This window comes from Phascolarctos cinereus, unplaced genomic scaffold (assembly GCF_003287225.1).
Source record: "Phascolarctos cinereus isolate Bilbo 61053 unplaced genomic scaffold, phaCin_HiC Scaffold_1;HRSCAF=81, whole genome shotgun sequence".
NCBI classification, from domain to species: Eukaryota; Metazoa; Chordata; class Mammalia; order Diprotodontia; family Phascolarctidae; genus Phascolarctos; species Phascolarctos cinereus.
This window is the reverse complement of record NW_027555514.1, coordinates 113,019,901-113,045,991: the sequence shown is the minus strand read 5'-3', so window position 1 is coordinate 113,045,991 and position 26,091 is coordinate 113,019,901. Positions and strand designations below refer to the sequence as shown.

General features: G+C 41.9%; 1 protein-coding gene across 1 annotated transcript in view; it reads right to left on the bottom strand.

The window, feature by feature from the left end:
* The window catches only part of PODXL (podocalyxin like), a 59,037-nt gene that overhangs the window by 6,428 nt on the left and 26,518 nt on the right, over window positions 1-26,091 (bottom strand). The window contains 7 exon segments of the mRNA XM_078149912.1: window positions 208-375; window positions 1,707-1,768; window positions 2,046-2,199; window positions 6,429-6,500; window positions 7,025-7,209; window positions 7,212-7,448; window positions 8,756-9,190. Coding sequence (XP_078006038.1) covers window positions 208-375; window positions 1,707-1,768; window positions 2,046-2,199; window positions 6,429-6,500; window positions 7,025-7,209; window positions 7,212-7,448; window positions 8,756-9,190 — 1,313 coding nt within the window.

Sequence of the window (26,091 nt, the reverse complement as noted above, 5' to 3'; positions counted from 1 at the left end):
GACAATGCCCCTACCTTTTATATTTAACCTAGGTGGAAATGGAACACTTAAGTATTATTAGACCATACATTTAAGAGAAGAGAAAGGGCACGGCATAGGGGGTGGAGAGAGTGGGGGAGTGGGGAGAAATGTTGGTGTTCCTCAAATCACACCATCTCATCTCCTTTTCAGTAGGTAGGCCAGAGGTGAAATGAGCAGGGTTCTCACCTGGTCTTTGCGCTGAGTAAAGCGCTGGTGGAAGCAGCCATAAAGGGCAGCCACGAGGAGGAGGAAGGCTGCCATGCAAACAATAGTTATGATGAGAGGCATGCTGAACCGGTCCTCCACGTCCTTGTCCAGACTTTCCTTTCCATACGTCATGTTACTGACTCCCAACTGCTCAAGAAGGAATTCATTAGAGTCAGATTCTGGAACACCCACAATACATGTGTCGAGTACTTAAGCACCTACTATGTGCTGGGTACTGTGTGAAGTGCCCCTTATGACTGTCCCCTACTCAACTCCAATGGCTCCCCTAGAGAAAATTCCCTGTTTCCAGACCCCCAAGCTACCTTTCCAGCCTCACTGGACATTTAATCTCTTCCTGCATTCTATGATCCAGAGAAACTGGCCTTTCCTAGGGTTCTTCAGACTGGACACTCCATCTGTCAGCCTGTGCATGGGCTGTCCACCATAACTTGGAATGCTTTCCATCCTTACCTTGACCTCATAGCTTCCCTCTTGTCCTCCAAAATCAAATCAAGCATGAACCCCTTTCAGGTCTTCTCAACTGCTAATGCTCTCCTTCCTTCCTAAACTACCTTCTATTTTTAACAGCTTTGCATTTCCTTATTTGTATTTATTTGCCTTACATTAGGGAAATTGAGCAAAGGTTTCTTAATCTTTTTGTGTGTTGTGGACCCCTTTGGCAGTCAGGTGGGCCCTAGCAATTGCTTCTCAGAATGCTTTCTACATTTTTAAGTGCATAAAATAAAACACATAAGATTACAAAGGAAACCAATAATATTAAAAATAATCAAACCCTTTTTAGACACCAAGTTCACAGATCTTGAGTTTAGAACCCAGGCTGTGCATACTTACCTAATATTGATACTTGCTAGCTGAGAAGCTCCTTGCCAACAGGGCTTTTTACTCTACTCTTTGTACCTGTACCTGTATCCCCAGTGATTAGCCTAGTGCCTGGCTTATAGCAAGTGCTCAATAAATGCTTGTTGGTTGATTGGAAAACCTTCTCTGATCTCTCTGAATGCTTTATTCCAATCTGGAGTGACTAGTACCCTTGGTTCTGTTCTTCCTTTTATCTATTTATTCCACTCCACCTTGATGCTGGCCAAGAGGGAGCAGCTGAGGCCTTTCCTCCTGAGCACCTAGCTCTGGTCTGATCCTTAAGAATCCTGAACCCTGCGGCAGCTAGGTGGCGCAGTGGATAGAGCACCGGCCCTGCAGTCAGGAGGACCTGAGTTCAGATCTGATTTCAGACCAAACACTTGACACTTACTAGCTATGTGACCCTGGGCAAGTCACTTAACCCCAACTGCCTAAAAAAGCAATAAAAAAAAAAGAATCCTGAACCCCTTAAAGAAGAGGCAATCCTGAGGGCTGGCCTTTCTCTAAGACTCTGTGGGAACAGGGGAGGAGATGGAGTGGGGGGGAAAGAGGAGGAAACCTCTGTCCAGGCCCCATAATGTTTCCTTTGGACTGCTTACCGCTTTCAAATCATCCCATCTCTTCTTCAATACTTCATACAGCTCCTTAGGCTGAAGGTGTGCTGTGGGGAGAGGAAGGGGACATTGAACATGAGGGCACCAGGTTCAGGGGATTGGGTGTACTAGGTGGGGAAAGAAGCCATGAACTTGACTGCCTGGGGCTCCTAAGACACTAGATTGGGGTAGGAGATCTCTATATGGTTCAGCCCTAAAGAGGGCATGAAGGGCTGATACATTGGCTGGCCTGATATGCCTTGTGGACCTAGCATTCTCCATGAAGTTCTCTCCTACATTCAAAGATGCCCCCCAGCTATTCCCAAGCCGCACACACCCACTCACTTTGTACAGAGACATTGAGGATGGCCACCTCTTGCTTCTCTGGCTGGGGGACCAGTTGCACATGACACAGATCCCTGTCCTTGTTGAAGTTGGCCTTTCCTGCTCGGCACAGTGCCGTGTAGAGAGGATGGTTACGGGAGTCCTTGACACCATCCTGGGGGTACAAAACAAAGGTAACTTTCTGCTAAGGGTAGCTCCTGATCCTGGAGCAAATGGACCTGAATTGCCTTCCCTTCCATGCAAGCCTCTGCCAGGGCAAACCTGACCATGAGATGAACAAGACATTGGCAATTAAAAGCTGTACACCTGGTGTGCTGGTCCAACCCTGTGCTTGTCTCCCCTCCTTTAACCATCAAATTTAATGATTAGAGATCCTTGAATGGCCGTGCCTTTTACTTTCTTTTTTTAATATAATACTTTTTTTTTTTACAACCAGTATCTCTGATAAGGGCCTGATTTCTAAAATATATAGAAAACTAAGTCAAATTTATAAGAATACAAGTCATTCCTCAGTTGATAAATTATCAAAGGATATGAACAGGCAGTTTTCAGATGAAGAAATTAAAGCCATCTATGGTCAAATGAAAAAATGCTCTGAATCACTATTGATTAGAGAAATAAAAATCAAAACAAACTCTGAGGTACCACATCACACCTATCAGATTGGCCAACATGACAAAACAGGAAAATGATAAATGTGGGAGAAGATATGGGAAAACTGGAACACTAATGCATTGTTGGTGGAGTTGTGAAATTCGATCATTTTGGAGAGCAATTTGGAGCTATGCCCAAAGGGCTATAAAAACGTGCATACCCTTTGACCCAGCAATAGCATTTCTAGGGCTATATCCCAAAGAGATCATACAAATGGGAAAAGGACCCACATGTACAAAAATATTTATAGCAGCTTTTTGTGGTGGCAAAAAATTGGAGATTGAGAGGAGAGGATGCCCATCAATTGGGGAATGGCAGAACAAGTTGTGGTATATGAATGTAATGGAATACTATTGTACTATTAAAAATGATGAACAGGCTGACTTCAGAAAAACCTGGAAAGACTTGCATGAACTGATGCTGAGTAAAGTGAGCAGAACCAAGAGGACTTTGTACACAATAACAGCCACGTTATGCAATGACTAATATTGTTAGACTGAACCCTCCTCAGCATTACAAGGATCTACGACATCTCCAGAGGCCTCGGGATGGAAAATGCTGTCCACATCCAAAGAAAGAACTATGGAAGTCGAATTGCTATCACTTATTTTTACCTTCTGTTGAGTTTTGTTTCATCTTTCTGATGGTTCCTCCTATTGGTTTTAATTCTTACTTACAACTTCACTAATGTGAAAATCTGTTTAATAGGAACATAAATGTAAATCCTATATCAGATTGTGTGCCATCTTGGGGAGGTGGGGGGGAAAGAAGGGGAGAAAAACTTTCAACTCAAAAGCATATAGAAGTGATTGTTGATAAATCAAAATAATAAAATTTTTTAAAAAAGAACTATGGAGTTTGAGTGCAGATCAAAGCATACTATGTGCTATTTTTTTTCTTCTGTTGTGTTTTGTTTCCTCTTTCTGGTGGTTCCTTCCTATTGGTTCTAATTCTTACAACATCACTAATGTGAAAAAAAGTTTAATAGAAATGTGTATATATACATATACATACATACACACACACACACACACACACACACACACACACACACACACACAGCCTGTATCAGACTGCGTACTGTCTTGGGGAGGGAGGGGAAGAAAAATTTAAAACTCAAAAGCTTATGGAAGTGATTGTTGATAAATCAAAATAAATTAATAAAAAAAAGGGGAAAAAAGATAACTTTTTTTTACATCACTTAAACTTTCCCAAGCACTTCTTCCATCTCCCCTTCTAAGAGAGCCATTGCATATAACAAAAAGAGGAAAAATAATATCACTACTTCAAAATAGTCTAACAATATATGCAATGAATGTAGCAGCCCCCAGACCCACAAGGAGGGTGCCTTCTCATACTTCTTCCTGAGGCTGTGCTTGTTCTGTGGGATTCGGAAACCCTCATTCATCACTGCCTTGTGATGGCTCTTTAAAGTCATGTATGTTGATCTCCTGTTGATCTTTTACTTTTAGCATCTTGTCTCTTCCCCAGGAAAGAAGAAACACCTCCTTGCTCCTTGGTTCTCCCTCATTCCAAGGGAGAAGCTCCCATTGCCTGCATTTGGAGGCTTCATAGCTAGACTATGGGATCTAATATAAAGATATACCAACACTGTAGGTCAGAAGACCAGAGTTCAAATCCCACCTCTGCCACTTATTTCCTTGTGACAAATCTTTATCTAGGCCTCAGTTTCCTCACATAAAATTAGGGATGGGCAGAGTCAGACCAGGGGACCTATGTCTGAGAGACGTTCTATACCTGAGCTCGGATCCTCACTATGTGACTGTGGGCAAACTGTAGTTCTTTTCATCTAGAAAATGGGGATAATGCCACCTGCAAAAAATACTACATAAAACTGTTGGATCAAAAGATGGCAGGGATACCAAAAAAAAAAAAGGTTGCTACAAATGCTAGGTACTGTCAGCATCTCTGATATCAGAGTGAGACTTTGTGGCTGGGAGAGAGATTGGCCATGAGGCTTGACCATAAGGGTCATGATTCCCCCCCTAGGAACACAGGAAACGCAGAGAAAGCTCTTCCAGTAACTGCCTTGCCCTATCACATCCTGAAATGCCTAGTCCCAGGGAAGAATTTGGAAAAGTAAGTCAGTTCTATGGATGGGAAGAAAGGGAAGGGTCTTTTCCTCCCTAAAGATCTAAAAACAAAGGGATGAGGTAAAGGAAAGGTGACAGGGGTACTGAATACCTGGGAACCTCTGGTCCCCAGACATTGGCAAGGGCCTGAATTAGACTTTGGGGGGAAACAGCAACTGTTGTTCCTAGAGGTGCCAGGGGGGCTCACAAGAAGGGGGCAGGCCCCTAGCATGGCCTCAAAGTGAAACCTTCTACTGGACCTGGCCCCTTAAACTCCAAGCTTTTTGTGTGGCTACCTTTTCATTTCTCTGTAATATGTAATGACTCTATACTCCTTGAGGGCAGATTATTAATAATTTAAGACAAGAGTCTTAGTTATATTTTGTCTCTATCCTAGGTCTTTGCATATCGTAGGTATGGAATAAATGATTGTTGAACAGATGTGTGTAAAGACCTGGATACCTAAAGGCTTTCCCCATTTTTTACATAGGCAGCTACAAAAAACAGAAGATTGCCAGCAGAGGGCAGCATTGAGCCACTTGGAAGCTATCTAAAAGGCTCATTCTATTCAAAAAAAGCACTTTAATTATAAAAGCTAGAATCTAATGCTAGAGGGACTGGGAGGGGGGGGAATGTGACACATACAGCACCACTTAGAGACCAAATTAGAGACCAAAAAAAAAAAAAACCAAAACAGTATGATGCAAGTTAGAGTGTGATAACAATGATTATGATGATGATGATGATGGTAACATTTCTATAACACCTGATATCAGGCACTGTGCTAAGTGCTTTATAATTATTATCTCATCTGTTCTTTACAGTAGCCCTAGGAGGTAAGTGGTCCTATTATCTAAACTTTAAAGATGAGGAAACTGAGGCAAACAGGTGTTAAGTGACTTCCCAAGGGACTCACAGCTAGGTAAGTAGAGACTTGAACTCAGGTCTTCCTGACTCCAGGCTAACATTTATTTAGTGCTTTAAGGTGATAGTCACTAGGAGGTGGGTAGAGGGGGCACAGTTGAAGAATACAGGACACTGCATCAGATTTTTTTTTAATGTATTGATAGATTCTAGTGTTCTCCCCCCATTTCTTCCTCTTTTTAAAAAATTCTGGGTTTTTTTTGTGGATTGACACTCAGAAGGAGGAGAGATTTACAAGGAAATCTGGATGATGTAAAAACAGTATCTGTAGTTTATTTTTTGGTTTTTTAAAAGGTGGCTACTGTATTAGACTTTTCCTAACCTTAAACTCAATAGTAGCATAAGCCAGGGTTCAAATCTGGCAGTATAAGCCTGACAAGTCATTAAACACTGAGGTAATTTTTCAGGTTACAGAACAGTTAGCTGGCAAGCTACATGGGTACAGATAATAACTCTCACTAGTTCCTGTCTCTAATTAAATCACAGGTCTAGACCAAAGGAATAAAACAAAATCTTAGACCTTTCCTTGAAGGCTGATGGGAACACTAATCCTCAACATCTTTCTAAACTGCTTTTAAGTGGCTGGCTCTTCCCAATCCCATTTGGACTCCCACCCTATAAGAAGGACCAAGTTGAGAGCGAAGGAATAAAAAAAGGCTCTGAGACTTAAAGCAATGAAACTGGCGTGGCCAGATAGGGGAGCAATACTCACACAGATAGTGAAGTTGGTCATCTTCAGAATAAGCAGATTCTCTGTCGTATGGCTGTCAGCATGACAGGTTATCTGGAAGGAGTCAGGGTCATGAATTTAGCACCAAACCTGCCAGTCACTGCTCCCAGCTATATGCCTTCCCCTTGGAGGGAGGAAGCTCAGTCAGTCTTGTCCTGGGTCAAGGTCAAGTCTTGGCCCGAAGACATCTGAAATTCAGACACCCCCTACTGTCACTAATAGGGTGAAAGAAGTGGGGAGAAAGGAGGGTCACTGTGACCTTCTCAGCTTCGATCACCAAATGATACTTGGGTCTATGTGCACCAGTGGCCAGCCTAAGTCACAGGAAGAGGAGAAAGGACACCACTAAAAATGGCCTCAACTCAGGTCTGGAGCTCTGAGTGGTTTATTCTTGTGTGGGATGAAGACCCCAGCAAAGTTAGAAGGGACTTCACATGATCTGCTAGCATTTTGGGTGAAGACGACTCTTTAGGAAGGAAGAATGTAAAGGGATATATGGTCTCTTTTGCCTAAGCTCTATACAAGCCTCTTCTTCCCACCCCAATCTTCACATTCCTTAAGCCAGCTGCAGTAGTTACCTTGTTGGGTATGGGTGAAAAAATTTCAGATCCAGAGGTTGTCATGGCAGGGGGCTGGTGATGGGAAGAATAGGGGCTAGTGGGTGAGGAGGTAGAATTCTCAGAGTCAACTGTAGTTGACCTGCTAGGGACCACCCTAGAGGTATCTGAAGCTGTGTCCCCAGGAGTAACCAAAGCTGTGCCCACAAGGTATCTGACATTGTGCTCCCAGAGGACACTGGAGCCCCAGAGGTGGCTACAGTTGGCTGAGTTCTGGGAGTGAAGCTGGTGATCGCTGGTGAGGTAACAGAAGGAAAGGCTCCTGGCACTGGAGTAAAAGTCATGACACTAGTCAGAGAAGGTGAACCCCCAGAGATGCTGGAGGATGTTGTGATGAAACTCGGTGTGGTCTGCACAGTGTTATGGTCCTGGTCCTTAATTATAGCTGCAGAGGAAAGAAACAAATGTGTTAAGAGGAGGGGGAAAAGGTACTGGAATGGGCAAAGACCATCCCCTTCTCCTACTTCCACAACCTAAAGGAATAAATCCTGGCTCACTCCTATGTCTCCTTTTGTAGCTATCAAACTCAATACATGTGTGCCAGGTACTGCTTGATCTTCACAAAAATCCTGTGAGGTAGCTGCTATCAGTATCCCCATTTTATAGATAAGGGAACTGGGGCAGACAGACTTGCCTAGGCTCATACAGTTAGTGGGGGGCTACGGTTAAGTTTGAACTCAGGTCTTCCTAATTCAAGACATGAAAACATGGGCATCGAGCACTGAAGAAGCAGCCCAAGAAGGGCAAGACAGAGGAAAAACCTCTGGCCTATCTCACACAAGCCTTATAATCACATAAATTAGAGTAGTTATAGCTTTCAGCCAAGTAGAGGCTTTTAGGTTTAGGTTCTAATTATTGGCTTTATAGGAGAGTAAATTTGCAGCTTAAGAGGGAAATGTTCTATAGTTCTTTGATTTAAAAAGAAATTTTTATTAAATGCCTTTGCTATGAACTAGATTTGTGTCCTGCAGATGACTAGTAAAGGCAGTCTCATGTTAAGGGGCTCGTTAAGAGCTATGGTTGGGGCAGCTAGGTGGCACAGTGCATAGAGCAAGCACTAGCCCTGGAGTCAGGAGGACCTGAGTTCAAATCCTCAAAGCCTCAGATACTCACTAGCTGTGTGACTATGGGTAGTCATTTAACCCTGATTGCCCCCAAGAGAAGAAAGGGTGTACCAGGAGGGGGGGGGGAAGCTATGGTTTGCAGAGATCATGGAAAATCTCCCACAAAATACCTAGGACATGGACTAATTAATTTTTTTATTTGGAACTGACAGGGTTGGGACAAGGGGGTGCATTGCTACAGGCTGCACTGCTTGGTAGGAGTAGTAGAACCAATCCCAAGCCAGGAACAAGGACCCCTGAGGGGGTGTGTGTGTGTGTGTGTGTGTGTGTGTGTGTGTGTGTGTGTGTGTGTGTGTGTGTGTGTGTAGCACAAGTTACTCATTGGAACTATCTCCAACGGTCAAATAAGGATGGTTTTGTCTTGTTTAATTCTCCACTGTACCAAGAAGGCGAGAACAGGAATGAGCGTTTAAATCAAGGTTCTCATGTTTTCTCTTACTGTTAACTTTTTATTATGGAACTCCCATTCTCTAGGCCAAGCAGAAGTAGAAGGTAAATTTGCTAACTTTTCCAAAATCGGATCTTATCAAGGACCCTCTCCCCACTACGAAAAATAACAATTACTTACCTGATGGTGAAGGTGAGGAGTTTTTCACTTGTGATGGCAAAGTGGACGTCGGGGTTCCCAAAGCCCCGGGTACTGGAGTGGATGCCAACGTCGTCTTTTTGGTAGGCTCTACAGTTGTACTTACATCACTTACAGTAGGAGGGGCTACAGTGGTCTGTGCTCCTGTCCCTACTGTACTGGCCCCTCCCTGGTTTGATTTGGGAGTGGGTGAGGATTTGGGAAATGATGAACCTTGAGGCTGGAGTAAAGGAGGTGTTGTGGGGTTAGGACTAGTCGACTTCTTGGTTCCTGAAGGGACAGTTGGCTGTGTGGTGTTTGCGTTCAGAGATTTGCTGGTTTCTGAAATGCTTGTAGTCTGGGCGCGGGTGCCTCCAGCATTGCTGATGGTGGTAGCGATACCAGTTGTTACTGCCCCGGATGTTACCATCCCATTTCCTGTTTATAATCCCAACAGAAAAGACAAGTGAGTGCCTAAACAGCTTTTTATGACAAGCTGCATGTGTGAAGATATCACCTTGTATTGTGTCATACTTGTTCTGTGTATACATTTATAATGTCTTCCACTCCATCCTGACAGATAAAAAAGGAACCAAGTAAGTGATTAAGTTTTTTAACTTTTCAAAGCATTGGTCTGTTGTGCTGATTGTTTTTCCTTTTTTTATCCTTAAAAATACTATTTATTTTATGAGACAACTCTCTGGGAGAGGGAAGGATACTAGGGAAAACTATGATGTAGAGGTTAAAAATAAAAACTAAGATCAATAAACTTTTTTAAAGTGCTGATGAATTCTCCTCCAAGTTTCTGTGGTTTGCTACCTCTTTCCCTTCTCTTCCTCTCCTTTACTCCCATTCAAACCCCCAGACAAGCCACGTCTGATCCCTAATCTGTGCATCTGGCTCTTGCTTCTAAGGAAGGAAAGGAACATGGCTGGCTTAAGGTAAAACTGGACAGTAATTTTTCCCCCTGCTCCTGGGACCTAGAGCTCCTCCATCTCCACCTCAAAATATCTGAACAAATCTTCTCCACTTAAGATGTGAATGAATGGTGATGGTTCCCCACAAAGGCTTAATATTTTACCCTGAAGAATCAATCTCTAATTTGTAGAAGGATTCATGATGGGCCAGCTTTAGAAACTTGGGATTGGTGGTGAATTCTCCCTTCCATCATACTTACCCTGACATGCAGGACAGGATATTAGCTAGTAGATAATATTTTAATAGCACCCTAAGGTTTGCAAAGTGATTTACATGTATTATCTTATTTGGTCTTCACAGCAACCCTTTGAGGTAGGAGGTAGGTGCTATGATTAGCTCCATGTTACAGATAATTAATGGCCAGGAAGGCCAGGTTTGAGGTCTTGCTTCTGCCATATTGGGCAACTAGGTGGTGCAGTGGATAGAGTACCTGGCCAGGTATCAGGAAGACTCATCTTCCTGTACTTGGTAGCTGTTTGACCCTGAACAAATTTGCCTCAGATTCCTCACCTGGAAAATGAGCTGGAGGAGGAAAGGACAAACCACTAGTATCCTTGTCAAGAAAACCCCAAATGGGGTCACAAAGAGTCAAACATGGACAATATACCAGGCAAATTGTTTGAGGCTGTTAAGGAGTGGGTCAAGTATTAATTCCTAATCCTAGGGGAGAAAATGAAGCTACAGGTCAAGAAACTTGGCCAGCACCACATAGCAATGAAGTCTCTGAGACTAGATGAGAACTGGAGGATTGACTACACCACCTAGCTACCTCAGGAGAGGATGCTAAGTGACCTACCACCACAACAATCCTCTTGACAAGTTCCCTAGCTTATAGGACACTAAGGACATCAGATCACTTTCTAACTATATCCATCTGCTACCCTACCCCAGGTGATCCCAGAAAATAAATATTCTCTCTGAATCCCAAATGTTTCATTCACTTGTTCTTCAGGTCAGCCCTATATCATGTTATTGGGACTGTAGGGAATCTTGAGTTATTGGGGAACCTGGCCTTTGTGAACTTCCCTAAACTATGGCTCTTACTCATACTCAGGGGTCAAAAAACTGCCAATACCAGCCCAACCCTAGGCTTAAGGACACACCACCTCCAACCCCAACCAAGGGACCAAAGGCACTGCCCCTAGACCTGAGTGACTATAGTTGCTGGGCTTGTTATCAACTGCTTGCTCAAAACCAAACTGAAAAAAGGTGGAGGCTATGCCTAGGACATTCTCCTGTAGACTGTAGGACTGTGTAGACACAGGACTCAATAGGTTTATTTGACTCTAGTGTCTTATTCAAGACATAGCACTAAAGCTTACTACTTACTTCAAGATGGCACCTTGCTAGGAATACAAAAGCAGTCCTTGTCCTCAAGGAATTTGGGGTTGGGTTTTTTTTTTATTTTAATAACTTTATTTCAATATTCCCTTTGTAATCCTATGTATTTTACTTTATGTATTAAAAAATTCTCAGGAAGGGTCCATAGGCTTCCACCATAATGACAAAGGGGTCCAATGTCCGTGACACGAGGTTACATATCCCTGTACTAGAAAGATGGATATGTCCTTTCTTGTAGAAGGTAGTGTGCGTTGAGTTTCAAAAGAAACAGCATTCTAAGACAGAGGCCAGAGATGATGTATGGAGTTCCCCAGTTCCTATCCTGTCCCTAATGAACAGTAGTGGAACAGTGTGACTGAACACTTACTTAGAAGTATGTACAGATTGATAGAATGTGAGCCTCATGACAGCAGGGAACCCTTTCCCCTTTTTTATCTTTGCATCACTAGCTACTCACAATATTGTCTGGTACATAGTAGGACCTTTACGAGGGTCTGCTGATTGACTGACCACAAAGGGTGGAAAGGACAATAATGTTGAACAGGCCTGGAAAGATAGGTTGGGGCCAAGTAACGTAGGTCAAAAAAAACCTTTTAAAGCCATCTTGCCTTTCAAGGTGTCTTATAAAAATAGTAATACTAAGAACAACAACATTTACATAGTACCTACTATGCGTCAGGCACTGTGCTAAGCACTTTTCAGTTATCTCATTTGATCCTTATTAACAACACTGGGAGGTAGGTGCTATTATTATCTCCTTTTTGCCAATAAAGACTCTGAGTCAAACTGGGGTTAAATGACTTGCTCAGGGTTACAGCTAGCAAACGTCTAAAGCCGGATTTGAATTCAAGTTTTCCTGACTAAGCCTGGTGCTCTATCCGCTGGACCAACTATTTCTCCCAATTACAAACAATTAAATGTGATCTTTAGAGTAGAGACTATCTTTTTTGTCCTTAATGCTTAGCACAGGGTTTGGCCCATAGTAAGTGCTTAATTTTTTTAAAACTCATTTGTCTTAACAAGGTTAGTAAATCATTTTTGGATATGGCCAAAGTAGAAATGTTTTGCTTTACCATGAATGTTTGTTCCCTTCCAGGGAAAACCTTCCCATCTCTTCTGGGAGCTCCACCTGTCAGAGCTGGGGATAGAAGCTCAGCCCAGTCAACTCTTATCCTTGGGTCCTACCCAGCTCTCCACCCTTAGGGGAGCACTGGCTTCCTCCCACTTCGGGTCTGGATGCTTTCCTCCTATACGAAGAGTGACTCTGGGGCTATTAATAGATGGAAAAGGAAATAGAGAAGAATGCCCTAGGAAGTGGGAGCCTGCTGGTAGGAGCTGCTGTTTTGGGGGGAAGGGGATGATGTGGTTGTCGGTTCTGTGCCAGCATCTCCACTTCTCCCCTCTCTGATCCAAGGATAAACCTGTAGAAATCAAGAAGTCTGGTAATGTAAGAAGACACCCTCCCCCCATTCTCTCTCTCTTTCTCTCTCACCACACACACACACACACACACACACACACACACACACACACACCTCTGACTAGAAGTCAGGCTCCTTGGGTTCTAATTCTGGTTCTGCCACTAACTGGCCGTTTGATCTCAAGCAGGTCCCTTCATGCTTCTGGATCTGTTTCTTCTTCCATGAAAAGAGGGACTGGGACTAGATTACCTGACAGGATGGGTAACCTGTGGCTTGAATCCACTTGTGGCCCTCCAGGTCCTCAAGTTTTTAATTAATTCTTAATAAAAGGATTTGTTCTGTAAGAGTTGGACTCAGTCAAAAGGCAGCACCGGAGGACCTAGAAGGCCACATGGCCTGGAAGCCAAAACTTCCCCACCCTTGCCCAGATCCGTTTTTCAGCTCCACCCTTGGCCAATCTGATTCTGCAACAGTTTGGGTACTTGAGCTCAAGAGTCATGAACTGTCACTCGGACACTAGTTGTGTGGACCCTTAGCAAGCCACTGGAACCTCTGTCAGCTTCCGTTTCCCAGTCTGTCCAACGAGGACTATCTGGAAAGGTTGCTAGGAAGACCAAATGAGAACGCATTTAGAGGCACCCGGCTGCACAGTGAATAGAATGCAGAGCTTGGGAGTCAAGACCAGAAGAGTTTGAATCCCACTTCAGACACTAGATGTGTGATCCTTGGCACAGGTTACTTTACTTTTTATGTGTGGCAGTTTCCTTATCTGTAAAATGGGAATGATAATAACACCTACTTCACAGGGTTGTTATGAGGATTAAATGAATGAATGTATATAAAGCGCACTGGAATAGTAATTAAAACAATATATAACACTTGATACTTACTAACTGTGTGACCCTGGGCAGTTCACTTAACCCAGATTGCCTCACCAAAAAGCAAAAAACAACAACAAAAAACCCAATGTACAGAAATGTCAGTTATTATTAGTGTTATGTAAACACAAGCTATCATTCTTATTATCAGAAGTTGCTAGGACTGTTCCTGTAAAGGTACAAACAGTTGCTCTTTCAAACCAAAGCTAACCACGGATGTTTTGAGAACCACACTCTTTTAACGTTCTATCATTCCCTCGGAGGAGCAGCAGCACAAGGCTGGGGCTTTGGGAGCAGGCAGGAAGGGGTGGTGGGGACTCCTGACTCCTTAGCATCCCATCAGGTCCCAAATTCCAGCTTTCTTTCTGGGAATGATCATTTGCTGCCATACTCCTAAGGCAGAAGGCTAGAGGGGTTTTGTGGAAGGAGCAAGAATCCATAGCCCTGCCTTTACCACTGAAGGTACCACTTCTTTTCTATAAATAAAGGAGAAAGCTGGGTTTTGCTGCCTGGGAAGAGACAAAAAATCCTAAGATTTAGAGCTGGAAGGGACAAGAGGATGTTGTCCAATCCCATTTTACATGAAAGTAAATCTTTACCAACGCCCAAGGACACTGGGGTAAGTGATTAGTTGAATAAGGTTTCACACCCAAATCTCCTTATTGCAAATTCAATGTACTTTCCACTGTATTGCATTGGCTCTCCAGCAGAGGGAGGTAAGAATTAAACTTCTGTAACCTGGGTCTTCCCTATGACAGCCTTCCTAGGATCTGTCATACACAAACCCCAAATTCTTCAGCCTAGCATTCCTGTTAGCATCACCCATTTCCCTTTTTTTTCTCTGAAGGTAATTTGTTTGATTCTCGATGACTTTACCTCATCACTATCACTTTGGTCTGTGCTCTTTTTCTCTCTGATTTCAAAATCTGCTAATACTTTTAGCAGCAGCTAGAGCTGTATCTTATCTTGCCTGATACTCTACTGCAAACGTATGTAGAGAATTTCCCTAGCTAGACCACTAAGTTCTGCAGGGGCAGGGAAATTCATCTCTTAGATTCTAGAACAAAGACACAGCAATGTACATACAGGCTCCTCAGCAAATGTGTATAGAAAGCAGTCTGCTACAAGAAGCCTACCTGGCCCATGGGGGACTTGCCATCTTCTCTGTCGATGCAACCTTAGGAAATCCATCCACCCTGAAGCTGAATTCTCCCGTGCTGCCTCCCTGATTTGAATGTGAGCACCTGGAAAGCAGGGCTTTTTTTGTCTATTTGGCAGCAAGATAGTACAGTGGGTAGAGTGCTGAACCCGGAGTCAGGAAGTTCAAATGTCACAAGACACTTAACTATGTGATCTGTGAGCAAGTCACTTAACCTCTGGTCTCCCTCAGTTTCCTTACCTGTAAAATGGGGGTAATAACACCAACTTTCCAAGGTTGAGGAGAATGCAACAGTATTTGTATGGTGTTCTGTAAATCTTCGCGTTACCGTCACTAGCAATATATTTGTATCACTTTCTTAGCATAGTGCTTGGCAATGTGGAGAGTATGTAATAAATGCTTTTACTCATACTCATTCATTCATTTACCTCACATTTGTATATCAAAGCAGGATTGGTAAGGTCTTCCTGAACATTATCTGAAGCAAAGAACTTTATGAGATAGAACACAGATATCCTCACCTCCTTTTACATAATGATACCCTAAGGGCTGTACTAGTTATAATTACCAATGGTCAGACACCCAATAAGTCATATTTTCTTGAACTGGGAACTTCCAAGGATAAATGTGGCCAGGGTGATGTATCTGCATTATGTTACATGGGTCAGTTTTCACTGCGAATGTGTCAAAAGAATGGACTGGGATCTTAAGAGGGGGAAAAGAGATGTCTGAAGGGGGTGTGATCTGGTACCCCAATGATAATGGTACTCCTTTAAGGTAACAGTTGCTGAGTATTCTGTGCACCTAGGGTGCTGCTCTTCTCCCTGTCAATACCCTGGGTCTTGGGAGGCAGGACAGAGTCTTTCCTTTATGCAAAAGTGGAAACCACAAAGAAGACCATAAAGGAGGAGATGTGGCCATTAATCATAATACAATGTAACCAAGTCCCTATTAGTACAGAAGAGTGATTCCCTGAGAAAAGGAGACACTAATCCACTTCACACTATTTGAAGTTATAATTATGTAAAATTGTATGTATGTGAAAATGACTCCATCCCAATGGAAATGATGTGAGAATTCCCTTCACAGAATTCCTTATTTGCATTAATTGTGAACTAGATATGAGAAATGGAGAGGATCTAAAGATCTCCTAATTTTACAGATCAGAAAACTGAAGCTGGGGGGAGGGGAGGATGAGGTGGGGCAGGGTGAAGTAACTTATCTAAAGTTGCACAATGACTTCAGCCTGAGTTAGAACTAGAACCCAAGCAATAATTGCTCTAAATCATTAAAAACTCTGAGTCTTGCTTGGGAGTGCGTGGACACCAAGAATCTACCACCAGTGAACTTGTTGCTGCTTATCGGTTGGTCCAAAAGAAGGGGAGACTTCCTATCTGATAGAGGGGGGAGGGCATGGGGAAATGTGAGTCCAAGAACCCAACCATTGGGCCCAGATGGACCCAGAATAATAAGGATTGGGACCAGTACCCAATAGTCCCAATAGGAGCAATTCAAACAGTACTAACACCTTCCTCCTTCCTGCAAACGCCTTCAATTCAACAAGTATTTATTAAGTTGAGCATTTTACTGAGAGATAACAAAATTTAGAATAAGCCCACAATCCAACCTTGCCACACAATATAAAGGGTCCAGAGAAAGGACCTACGGCTCCTCTGAACTATTCTTGGGTCCAAGGCTATCTCCATCTAATTGTATTGTCTACCCTACATCTTTCCATGCTGTCTTTGAGAACAGCATGACTTGTCAATTACTTTTGTCAATTACAAGTCTAGATAACATGAGAGGGCTTATGGGGTTATGTGGGCAAATATTAATGTTTGGAAATAAGTATGGTATAAAAAGGGCATTCATTAAAATTTTAGATCATTGTTTTTAAACCATAGAATAATTACATAATTTTTATTTATTTTTCACTTTTTGACATTTACTTTTATAAGAAATTACATAATGTTTAAAATTACATTTAACAGGTGTAGCATTAACAGGTGTAGATAAAACAATCTAGTCCACTTGGAAATTAGTTTAGTCAGGCCTGATTCTTGATAAAGCCTTGCTACCTTGGGCAATCACTATTTCTTTTCTAGGGATTCACTGTCCAGTTAGTGATATTAATTAATTTCTGCCAAGTCACTGAGGCTCCAAGAATACATTTTCTTCTTTTTATTTTGCTGATCAGGTCCCAAGAACAAAAGGGAAAGGTAGTCAGGGAAGTCTTCCTGAAAAAGGTGGTAATGAGTCAGGCTTTAAATGAGAATGGGTTTGTATTTGGGTTTTTATCTCGAGGGAATTATACATTGTTGGAGGGGCAAGGATTTCATTTAAGAATCTCCTTGAAAGTGTGGGGTGTTTTGGGGTAGCCTGTTTAGCAGTGAGCCCAGTTTGGCCAGAGCATTATCACAATCAGAGGGAAGTAGCATGAAAAAATAATGTTCTGCCCAGCTGGCCCAGGCTCTGTCTAGGATCTCTGTCTCCCCTGCTAGTTTCTCCGTATAAAGTGTTGTCTGTGACTGCTCATCAATGAACAGCCCCATGTCATGCCCTCTGCTGTGCCTGTCACCAGTATGCATGGAGGCAGCCTTTCAATATACTGCCCTCAGCATTGCAGCCCAAATTTCCTCGCTTCCCAGGGGAGTCCTGGGCTTTTCCCCTCAGGGGAGATTAATTCCTGGAATTCTTCAAATAGAGAATTGTTCTCTGCTTATCTCTTGGCTCAGTTGGCAGGCCAAGCGCCCCCATGTAGGCAGAGACTTCATCTAATTGTGTCCCTGCTTCAGGGTGATGGATAAGAAAGCACACAGGCCGGGGTTGAGGGGCCAGGAATACAAATCTTTACCTGCACCACCTCTGCACACCAGGTGGGGATGTCCAGACTTCATGGAGGCTGCCCTTCTTTTCTCCGGGACACTCAAGCACTCCCTTGTCCTCATCTGTACCCCATCACCCTACTTCCTCCCACTTCCTGCTGGCCTTTTTTCCTTTCCTCTTAATCAGCTTCTCCACCCCACCCCCACCCTGCACTTAGTCCTTTCTCAATCTTATTTCTCTCTTGTACCTGAAACATAAGTCCTACCAGACATAACAGGCACACAAATATCCTGGGAAAGACTTCTGTTGGGAACAGGACACTGTAGAACATGGTGTCACTGAGTGGCTTAGTGAAGGGAGAGTCAGAGTCATGGGGTGGACAGGGGATTGTTCTGACTGAAAAGGCCCAACTTCAACCCTGGTCTGGGAAGCCCAGGGCCTGCCGAGAAGGGACACCTTAGAAGAAGTCAGGGAAGGAAGGGACATGAAGAGAACAAACTTCCTCTTGGATGAGAGTTCCTCCCTACTCTGCCCTTCCTCTCTAGAAAGGGCCTTCCTGAAGCCTTGCCCTGGCAGCAACCCGAGGGCCCATTCTTTGAGTAGGGAGAGGCTCAGAAGGGGGAAGGGGGCTCCGCCTGAATCTCCCTTCTATTGAAAGCTATTTAAAGCTGGGTGGAGGAGGGCTCAGGCGCCTCATGGCTCCCCTGGGGCTAGCCTGGATAGGGTTGGGATCCCAGTGGTGGGGTTTGTTTTGAGTATACCACTGCCATCCAACCTCTGAATTAGCTTCCAAATGGTCTTGAGGTAATAGCCTAAGGCAGGTGCAAATAGCTACTTCATTTTCTTGGGCTTTTGTGCCCTCTTTGGTGATAGGGGTAGAAATCCTTCTCGGCCTCTCCTTTATATTCCACTATGGTGTTTGGATGAAAGAGGTATATATTCCAAATGTTTCTATCAAGTGGATGTGCTGTTTGCTAGGCTAATATCATAGGATCTTAAGCCTAAAGATGCCTTAGAAATAAAATACAGTCCAAGCTCCTTGCTTTGCATTTGAAGAAGCTGAGGCCCAGAGAGTTTATGTCTCTTGACACCAAGGTCACACTCGGTTATAAGAAGCAGAGCTGGAATGGAAGGGCACTCAGAGGCCATCTAAATAAAGTCCAATCATCCCCTCAGAGACAAAGACAAGCCTCAGGGAAATAAAATTATTTTCCTAAGGTCTCACACACACTATAAGCAACAGAGGTTTCCTACCCTTTGTACCAAATGTCTTTTCATCAGTTGTTTTCTTAGGAAAGGCTTGGATCCAATAATTCACAGGAAGGTGCTAATTAATGGTTGACGTTCATTCAATCCACTCTACTTCTAGAAATCTATTGCAGTTTAACAAGGAACAAAGTCTTAAAGAAATGACTAGAGAAAGGTGGAACTTTGTAGGCCTTATTCAAGGAAATATTTCTTGTTGGGAGGAAAGGGAGCCAGTGGCCTTCCCCTGTCCTTCTGTGCCTCTAGGAAGGGTGGCATCTGCCAATGCAAGTCCCTGGAAAAGAAATCAAAGCCCAGTAGAAGGGAAGTTCAAATCACCTATTCTTTACTACAATAGAATTTCAGAAAACCTTGGAAAGATTTATATAAACTGATGCTGAATAAAGTGAGCAGAACCAGGAGAACACTGTACGCAGGAACAGCAACACTGTGTGATGATCAACTTCTGTGTGTGTGTGGTTTTTTCCCTTTTGTTCTGTTTCTTCTTTGAATACAGCATGACTAATGTAGAAATGTGTTTAACATGATTGTACATATATAACATATCAGATTGCTTGCCATCTTGGAGAGGGGGGAGAGGAGAGAGGGAGAAAAATTTCAAACTCAAAGTCTTATTTTAAAAATGAATGTAGAAAACTATCTTACATGTAATTGGAAAACATCTGATTTTTTCTATTTGTTTATTTTGTTAAATATTTCCCAACTCTGTTTTAATCTCTTTCACTTATGTTTGAAGTCTATGGCCTAATCTGGATGCCCCAGAACAAGATTAAAATGCAAAACCAGCCAAGGCCAGAAAGTTTGATAAATTAGGTTTAAATCAACATTTTATAGCAATGAGATAGGGATAAATAAGGATGGTTCCTGTGATTTATTGGTATATTTCTCACCTTCTAGGTGAGGAAATTCCTAACAATATAGGACTGCCTAGAGCAGGGGTGTCCAATTAAAACTGAAATGGGGATCACTAAAGTGTAAATAAGGGTCGCTGCCTGCAGCCTATTGACTTAGAAAACATCTGATTTTTTCTATTTGTTTATTTTGTTAAATATTTCCCAACTCTGTTTTAATCTCTTTCACTTATGTTTGAAGTCTATGGCCTAATCTGGATGCCCCAGAACAAGATTAAAATGCAAATACGAAATGTGTTTTATATTTCATGTGTGTGTGTGTGTGTGTGTGTGAGATATATATAAAAATGAATGTAGAAAACTATCTTACATGTAATTGGAAAACATCTGATTTTTTCTATTTTTTCTATTTTTCTATTTCTATTTTATATATATATATATATGTGTATATATATATGTGTATATATATATATACATATATATATATAACACACACACACACACACACACACACACAACACATACATACATATTCTAGATTTTTCCAAACCAATAGGCAGCCAACAGGGATCTGGTTTTTTTTTTAAGTGTGACAGCACACATAGCTAATATGTATAATGTGTCAGAGAAGGTACTGGAATCCCCATCTTCCCATCTTCTACTCTCTATTTACTACTGCCTCTGGATTCAGGACATAAATATAAAAGCTCACAAGATTTTAAAAAATTAGAAGCTATATAAACTATATTTGGGGGGAAGGGAAGGGAGGAGAGAATAAATGCTGAAAAAGGAGGAGCCTTTTTGATCTGTGGTAAAAGAGTGACTTCTTGACTAAACAAGGAACACGAGATAAAATATGTTTCAATTATGTAAAATAAAAAAGGTTTTGCACAAGCAAAATTAGAGAATATAGGATAAAAGAAATGATCCTAAGTAGAAAATTTTGCATCAAAAATCTGATACTTACTGTAAGAAAAAAGCAGTTCCCTAATGGCAAGTGGTAAGGATATGGACAGTATTCAACAGAAATGCGGACAATTAAGAAACTTACAAAAAATGCTCCAGATCAAGATTATGAGAAATGCACATAAAACCATGAATTTTCACCTCAAAACCATCAAGTTGACTGAGAGTAGTCCAAGCCCAAGAGGCTGCTGGAAGATAGGAAAATCAATACTTGAAGGAGCTCAGTGATAGAAAAGTCTCATTATAAAAATAATCTTTCTGGTGTGGTGATAAGAGAAGGGGGGGAAATCCAGAAACAAATCTTTGAGACAGAATGAATGGCTGAACAAAATTGGGTAGATGATTATGTCAAAGGGGGGGGGGAAGGAAATGGTGAGCATTTATTAAGCACCTACTATGTGCCGGCCACTGGGTTAAGTGCTTGACTAATATTATTGTACCAAGAGAAACAAAGAATGAGGAATTCAGAGAAAACAAGCATGAAGTGCCGCATAACAAATAGACAAATCCCACAAGGATGCAATAATGTAAATGTAGCCAACTCTGATGATGGATTTACGGATGTACATCCAATGTAATATAAACCATCGGGGATCCTTCCCCTCATTTGGAGAAGCAAGCCGTGATGCAGAAGGCCCTGTTGGAACTGGTCCCTACGTCCATTTATTCTTCACTGTTTTTCTTTCTTACAAAGGAGGGTTCAGTAGAGTAGGAGAGTGTTGGAGATGGGGTTATTGTTAAAAAATGACCCCACTTGGGGATGTTCTTGCCAAAGATACTAAAGCAGTTTCTATCATTTTCTTTTCCAGCTCATTTTACAGATGAGGAAACTGAGGCAAACAGGGTTAAGTGACTTGCCCAGAGTCACACAGCTATTAAGAGTCTTGAAGCTGGATTTGAACTCAAGCCTGGTACTCTCTATCCACTGTACCACCTAGCTGCCTGCAGGGATGTGGTTAAAGGCGGATCAATGAAATACAACCTAGTCTGAACCCTACTGGCTTTCAAGCTGGAAAACTTGCTCAGTCCCATTTCAGTGCCACCTAAAGGCCAAGGGAGTTGGGGGGGGGGGAAGCAGAAGAGGGGCACTGAACCAATAAGGCCTGAGTCACACTGGAGAACACTAAGGAAGTTCTGGGGGCTTGAGAATGACTAGAATACTAGAGAACAGCATGATGATAACTAACCTTGTGGCTCATCAGCAAAAATATTTTACTTATAAAGAGCCAGGCCTTCAAGGCTGAACCCAATATGAACATGGGTAATGAACCACATGGGGAGAGGGGTAAAGGCTCATCCAAGCACAACTCTTAGGCACAAGAATGAGAAAGGGCTTGAACTAAGAAGCTACAAGGCACAGAATCGTGTGGAGGAGCATACCTGTATCAAAGTCTTCACTAGTACTGTGAGTCATGTGCACCATGCAGGTTGAGGCAGGATATAGATGAGCTCTTTCCTTACTTGGGGGAGGACTCAATGCCCGGATGGCATTGGAACAACAGTATTGAGACCAAGAAGAGCATTGCTCACCCAATACACGTGTTGCTTGATTTCCTGACAAACCAATTTTCTTTTCCCACAATGACAAAGCAACTCAAATCCCAATTGGAGTAATTGTATAGGACTCTAAGAAAATTTTCTTGATTCATTATACTTTTTTTTTTAGATCCTGTATTTTTTGTTGTGTGAAATAAACCTGTTCTCTTCAATGCCTTCTTAGCTTTGACACTTGCAAAGGTACTGAAGGAAAAACTCAAAAATCACTAATAATTAAAGAACTCTAAGTTAAAGCAATTCTAAGGGTCCAACTCATCATATCTATCAGACTGGCAAAGATGACAAAAAGGGAAAATAACATATTTCCCTGCATTAATCGTCACAGATTTTATGCCAATTTAAAAAAAAAATGTGGGGTGCGACCATTATGTGAAGCTTTTAAATGTTGTGCTGCCATTACTTAAAAAATCATTTAATACTGACCTGTCTTTGGTTCAAGACTACGATGCATGAAATATTCACGAACATACATTAAAATTGAATACTGACAATGGGCATGGACTGAGAATTCTAGGCAATTCGCAAGAGATGCGTGTATCCATATGCCAGTGGTGAATACATTGTTGCTCTGTTTACCGTTTAAGGGGCATGACAAGCAAAATTATACCATGCAACAATTGCATGATAAAAGGTTATAAATCAATTTTTAGACTGAAAAAAACAGGGTGCTATGATTATGCAGTGAAATACTATAGCACTTGTAGGATGGTCTAGAGGAAAACAAGCACATTAATACAATGCTGGTAGTAGTCCAGGTCAAAAATGATGAGGGTTTGAACATTTTTGACCTGGACTACTTTGATAGCCCCTTTATTAAACTTCTTTGTTTCCAAGTGAATTTGACAAATATTTCTTGAGTACCTATTATGCATAGGGCATTGTAATAGTCATTTGAGATGCACATGTTCTTCTGTTCAAAGATGTTCAGTGTCTCCCCTTGTCTAAAAGATTAAATGCAAATTTGTCAGCCTTGGAAGGACCCTTAATCTAGCTCTGATTTTAGGTAGATGAAAATTGGCTCCAGAAATCAAGGAAGGTCTCACCTCTCACTCAACACTTTACCTCCTGACTGAGCACATGCTTGAAATGCAGCTCTCCCTCACAGGTGGCATTTCCCCATGTAGAAGCTTTCTTCCCAAATCATGAACTGACTGTGTTCTCTCCTTCCTTAATTTTCCTTGTATTATATTTATTTACATATGTATACACACATACCTATATATACATGCATACACAACACATAAAACCCAACTATAATATACCCAACATGGCAGCTGAGCCACTGTCACTGCTAAGCTGGGAGAATGAGGTGTCCAAAGGAGAGCACGGGGAAGGGAAAAGGAAAGAGAAAGGTTTGGTGTGGTGCCTTCATAAGTGAGAACATTGAATCGCTGGGGACTCTGGAAGCTTATGTTCATCCAATCTAAGCCAAGTCCAGAAGGAAGCGTCCCTGACTCTCTGTTCATCCATCATTCTTTCTACTAGAATGTTCTGTTTCTTTGCAAGTGTTCTAAACTCACAGCCACAGTTATTGAAGTAGGGTAGGCTAGAAAAAGTCAGGTTCTATACTCTCTTGATTCCTGGGGAACCTCAAAAGATTCTCCATGTTGGATAAAGAATGGAATGCTCTTGGGGTTTTGCAAAAGAAATTAGTGCTTTTAATTAGTCTTCTTTCTCTATACCACCATTTCAACAGCCCTCACCCTCTACCCCACACCAACCTAGTCTGGAACTGGAGAACAAATTTACTATATGCTAGCTTTAGAGCTGGAAGGGGCCCAAAGACTTTCTAGTCCAACCTTCTCATTTTACAAATGAGGAAATAAAGTTAAATGACTTGCCCAAGGTCATACAGGCTAATCAGCAGCTAGCTAGAATTCAACTCTTTCCCTAGCATTACACTCAATTTAAGACTATCAGAAAATTTAGAGACTAGGAAGACAGTCTAAGAGTAGGTAATCCAAAGAGCATTTTATATTTGGTTTTGGAATATGCTTTATGATTTCCTTGAGTGCATTCTGACAAGACAGACAGGAGATTGCCTGGGGAGTATGCTGGGCAAAAAAGATTAAAAAGCCAGAGCTAGATAAGAAAGATCAATGTAAATTATTCTCCACTTAGCCTCCAGTCTCTCTTGCTTCAATCTTCAAGTGTCGAGACTTCCAAAGCAAAACTGAATCTGAGCATTGATAATGGCACACATTTGCTTGTTCCTCTGGACCTTACAGCACTTAAATGTCAAAATTCATCTAGAAGTTTCCCTATGCTCTTCATTTGATTTATCTTTTTATGTATACCCTGTTTCTCTAAACTAGAGCCTCTCCTGAGTAGGGTCTTTTATAATTCCATGTCGAACATGGGACGCTTAACATAGGAGAGTGTCAAGAAATAACTAGTAATTTAACATGTGCCAAATGGAACTCAAGTTCCATACTGCTTTTGTGGGTATCACCATCCTTCCAGATTCACAACCCTGTAATCATCTTTTGATTTTCTCCTCTCATATCACATGGTCAATCTGTTGGCAAGGAAACTATCAATTCTAATTCATAATCTCTCAATTCTAAGTCGTAATTCATCAATTCCATTCACATGTCCTCTACCAATTGAAGCCTAGAAGAAAGGAGCTAATAGGTTCCAACAGTATTACCAATTCAACCAGTATTAAGTGCCTACTATGTGTAAGGCACTCTCCATGGTCCTGGGAATACAAAAACAAAACCTGCACCTCAAGTTTATATTTTACTAGGAGGATAGAACAGCCAGGACCTTATCAGGGTCTCCCCTAGATTACTGCACTACCTTCTCCTCTCTAATGCAAACTGATATTCCACACCCATCACTTAATGCTTTAGTGGCTCTCTAAGCCTTCTAGAAGAACTTCTCAAATAGGCAATAAAGCCCTCCACAAAGATTCGTTAACAATTTTTCTTGTATTATTTCATTTTATTCCCCTTCTTGTACTTTCTGTTCCCATCAAACTGGCCTGCTAGTTCCTAAACAGGACATTTCATCTTCCATCTCCATCTTTTGGCACAGCTGGTTCCATTCCAGATTATAGCCACCTCTTATACAGATAGCCCTAGAAGTTTTCCAAAGCACTGTACGTGTTATTTCACTTAAAATTAAAGGGGGGGGGGAAGGAATTAAAAAATTAAAAGGGGGAAGCAAAGAACTAGAATCTGGTAAATGGCTGAATAAATAAATTGTCACACACAAATATAATGGAAAATTATTGTACTGCAAAAAAAACTGAAGGAAGATTGAAGAAATCATAGGTAGTTAGTGACAAAGTTAGTAAAACCAGGAGAATTGATACTAGCAGCATTGTATAGAAAAACAATTCTGAAAGGCTTAAGAGCTCTAATGAATGCAGTAACCAGCCAGGTCTCCAGAGGACCAATGATGAAGCCTATTTATCTACCTCTTGACAGAGGTGATGGACAAAAGGTGCAGAGAAACATTTTTGGATGTGAATTCATTTTTCTTGGAGGTTTTTTGTTGGTAAAGAGCGGTGGGGTAAAGGGGAGGTTAGCAACACAGATGCCACCAGAAAGAGGGCCATTGAAACACTTAAAAATGCACAGAAAGGAAAAGAGTGGAGCACAGATAAGCAGGACAGTTTTTAAACAGGAAAGGTGGACAGAAAGCCTTTTTTTTTTTTTGGCTAGGCATTGGGGTTAAGTGACTTGCCCAGGGTCACACAGCTAGTAAGTACTATGTATTTGAGGCCAGATTTGAACTCAGGTCCTCCTGAATCCAAGGCAGTGCTCTATCCACTTCGCCACCTAGCTGCCCCCCAAAAAGCTTTTTTAAAAGCTGCAACCAAGGCCTGGGAATAAGCACATGAATGCAGGTGCAATGGTACTGGGGTCTCAAGAACATGGTCTCAGCTCAGCCACCAACAATTCACTGCTCTGGACCCTCAGTGTTCTCACGTGTAAAATGAGGGGATTGGAACTGGGTCCTTCTTGTTTATAACATTCTGCAGTTCCATGAAAAACTGTCCCTTTTTTTTTTTAATGCAGTGTACATAAACTTGCCCTAATGGCTCAATTTGTTCAGACCAGTCAGTCCCCAAATCAGAACACTCTCG